The sequence below is a fragment of the Budorcas taxicolor genome, chromosome 23, assembly GCF_023091745.1.
Source record: "Budorcas taxicolor isolate Tak-1 chromosome 23, Takin1.1, whole genome shotgun sequence".
In the NCBI taxonomy this organism is placed as follows: domain Eukaryota; kingdom Metazoa; phylum Chordata; class Mammalia; order Artiodactyla; family Bovidae; genus Budorcas; species Budorcas taxicolor.
Genome location: NC_068932.1, coordinates 42,220,244 through 42,222,752, shown reverse-complemented (window position 1 = coordinate 42,222,752; position 2,509 = coordinate 42,220,244). Strand labels below are relative to the sequence as shown.

At 63.6% G+C, this 2,509-nt stretch overlaps 1 protein-coding gene across 1 annotated transcript; it reads right to left on the bottom strand.

Annotated features, from left to right (window-relative positions):
• Nucleotides 1-279: 279 nt before the first annotated feature.
• HMX2 (H6 family homeobox 2) lies at nucleotides 280-2,044 on the bottom strand. Its single transcript, XM_052661187.1, has 2 exons — nucleotides 1,777-2,044; nucleotides 280-836 (listed from the first exon to the last, which is right to left on the bottom strand). Exons 1-2 carry the CDS (start codon nucleotides 2,042-2,044, stop codon nucleotides 280-282), a joined length of 825 nt encoding a protein of 274 aa, XP_052517147.1.
• Nucleotides 2,045-2,509: the final 465 nt, after the last annotated feature.

Below are 2,509 nucleotides of genomic sequence, written 5' to 3'. Positions count from 1 at the left end.
CCCCTCCTAAATGGTTTTCAAAACGTATTGGTTTGTTTGGGGGTGGGGGGAGGGTAGAGAGCAAATGATCTGGCTTGTAGGGATGCCGATAAATACCAGAAACAATCAAACCAAAGTAGGGCAGAAGCCATAAATAAGAGATAATGAATACACATGGTGTATTTCGTAATATTTCTGGAAACGCGCCGCCTGCTCCGGAGTTGGGGGGCGGGGGCAGCCCGCGGCAGCCAAGCTGGGAGCGGGCGGGAGGGCGCGCGGCGCGGGGCAGGCGGGCCGCTCTCAGTAGTCGAGCTTGTTGTAGAGGTTGTAGAGAGGTAAGGCGGAGAGGTTGCTACCCGGGTAGTAGAGCGGCGCGGGGAAGGCGAGCGAGCGCGGCACTGGCACGCGCAGCAGCGAGCTGTCCCGGAACACCAGCGGCATGCCCACCAGAGTCTGCGCCGACGCGTGCGCCATGTTGGCCGCCTCCAGCTCGGCGGAGAGCTGCCGCTTCCACTTGTTGCGGCGGTTCTGGAACCAAGTCTTGACCTGGGTCTCGGTGAGCTGCAGGCTGGAGGCGAGGCAGGCGCGCTCCGAACTGCTCAGGTAGCGCTTCATGTCGAAGGTGGATTCGAGCTGGTACACCTGGCTGCGCGAGAAGACCGTGCGCGTCTTCTTCTTGGCCGCGCCCGCCTGCCGCTCGGCGCCGCCGCTGTCCCGCGGCCGCTCGGGCCCCGGCGACGGCGAGCCCGCGGGCAAGAGCCTGTCTTTCTCTTCCTTAAAGTCCGGGTGCGAAGAAGAAAGGAAAGGCTTGCGCTCCGAGCTCGCCGGCCCCGCGCCTCCGCTGCCCTTGGGAGTACCTGGGGAGTGAGAACAGATAAGAGAGCCATGGAACTGGGGAGCCTCATGGACCCCCAGCTCCTGCCAGGACCAGGGGCTTGGCTGGCGCCTGCAGCCGTGGTTCCCATGTTCCTGGATCTCAGCCCCTACTCTTCTCTACCTCTCTGAAACCCAAAAAGCGGCACCCGGCTTTTGAAAAGCAACAGGAGAGGGACCCAACTACTTGGAGCCTGGGGTCTCTGCTCTCCCAGCTTCCTGAAAGGACGTGTGGCAACAGGGGGAGGAGGTCTGGAGGGGGAACATTAGCATCTTTTTGAAAGATGATTTTGCCTTGTAGTAACTGAGCTGGAAGAGTTCCCTGAGCTTTATAGGGTGGCATCGTTTCACAGGCCGTTTGTTCAGAAATCAAGCTAAGGACTGCCACGAGGCTCCCCTTGGTCAAATGTTGTAAAGAGGAACCATCTCTGAAAGGCACCATTGTCAATCATCTTGGAGTGCTAATCATCCTGAGGAGGAGGAGGGGAGAGAGAGAGGCAGAGGTCGAAGAGAGGGGAAGAGAGAGAAGAAAAGGACGCAGAAAGAGATTGCCGTAGAGACGGACGGACGGACCGCTCAGATCCGACTTCCAGACCTCGTGTGCAGAAAGTATCCGATGTGCCAAGGGGGTATTGCAGAGCCTCGAAAGCGGCCGGCCCTGTGCCAAACCCGCAAACACACTCCCTTCAACCCAGCCTTCCCCAAACCCGCCGCGCGGCATCTGTGTTCCCGGTTTCTTCCCGAGCGCCCGCGGGGCGGAGGAGTCAGCGCGGAGCACGCCTCTCCCCCCAACCCCACCCTCGGCCCCGAACCCCGCGCGGCCGTGGCTCTGGCCGGGGGCGGGGGGCCCGACGCGAGAGCCCCGGCACAGTTTCCCTCCCCTAGAGCTTGCTCTAGGCCGACCCGGCGGCTTGCGATCCTTACCCAGGCAAGGAAAGGGGATGGGGGGGTGGTGCTTGGAGCCGGGCTCCTTGGGGCCGTGCGGGTCTGGGCAGAAGCAGACGGGTGCCTTCCAGCCGTCGTCCGGCTCCTCCTCCTCCGAGGACACGGACAGGCTGCGCTTCCTGGCCGGCCAGCCGGCCGGCTCCCTTGGCGCCTCCGAGGGGCCCCCGCCCAGGATGGACTGAATGGTGAAGCTGGAGACGCCGCCGGCCGCCGGACACCCCTTGCCCGCATCTTCCTTGCTGCCCATCCTGGGTTCATAAGAAATCGGAGGAAACCAAGAACTCCCTTTAGAAATGATCTGGGTGGAAGGTGGTGCAAGCAGGCAGGCGGGGGGGAGGGGCGGGGAGGGGAGTTAGGGGGAGGGGGCGGCGAAGCTGGCGAGGCGTCCCCTCCGCGCGGGGGAAATGCGGGCACCCGACAGCTGCGCTGGGGTCCCTGCTCGCCCAGCTTCAGGTGCGCCCGCCCAGCCCCGGCGCGAATGCCCCTTCCTTGCCCGCCAGCTCGCCGGGTCCCCGGCGGCGCGGAGGTGGCGCGGCCTCATTTGCATAGAGGTTACTCGGACGCGGCCAATCGCAGCGCCGCCGAGCGGCCCCGGAAATTTTCAAAAAGCACAGGCCGGGCTCTCACAGTCCCTGTTCTCTCCCCAGCTCGAGAAGAGCCCAGCGGGCAGCTGCTGTGTCCAACCAGCCTGGACCAAAAACAGGACGGATGA

Excerpts from the sequence above, each read along its gene's own strand:
- HMX2 (XM_052661187.1), bottom strand. The coding sequence starts at position 2,044 with ATGGGCAGCAAGGAAGATGCGGGCAAGGGGTGTCCGGCGGCCGGCGGC. Across the intron at positions 837-1,776 it reads CATCCCCTTTCCTTGCCTGG|GTACTCCCAAGGGCAGCGGA; the intron begins GTAAGGATCGCA and ends CTCACTCCCCAG.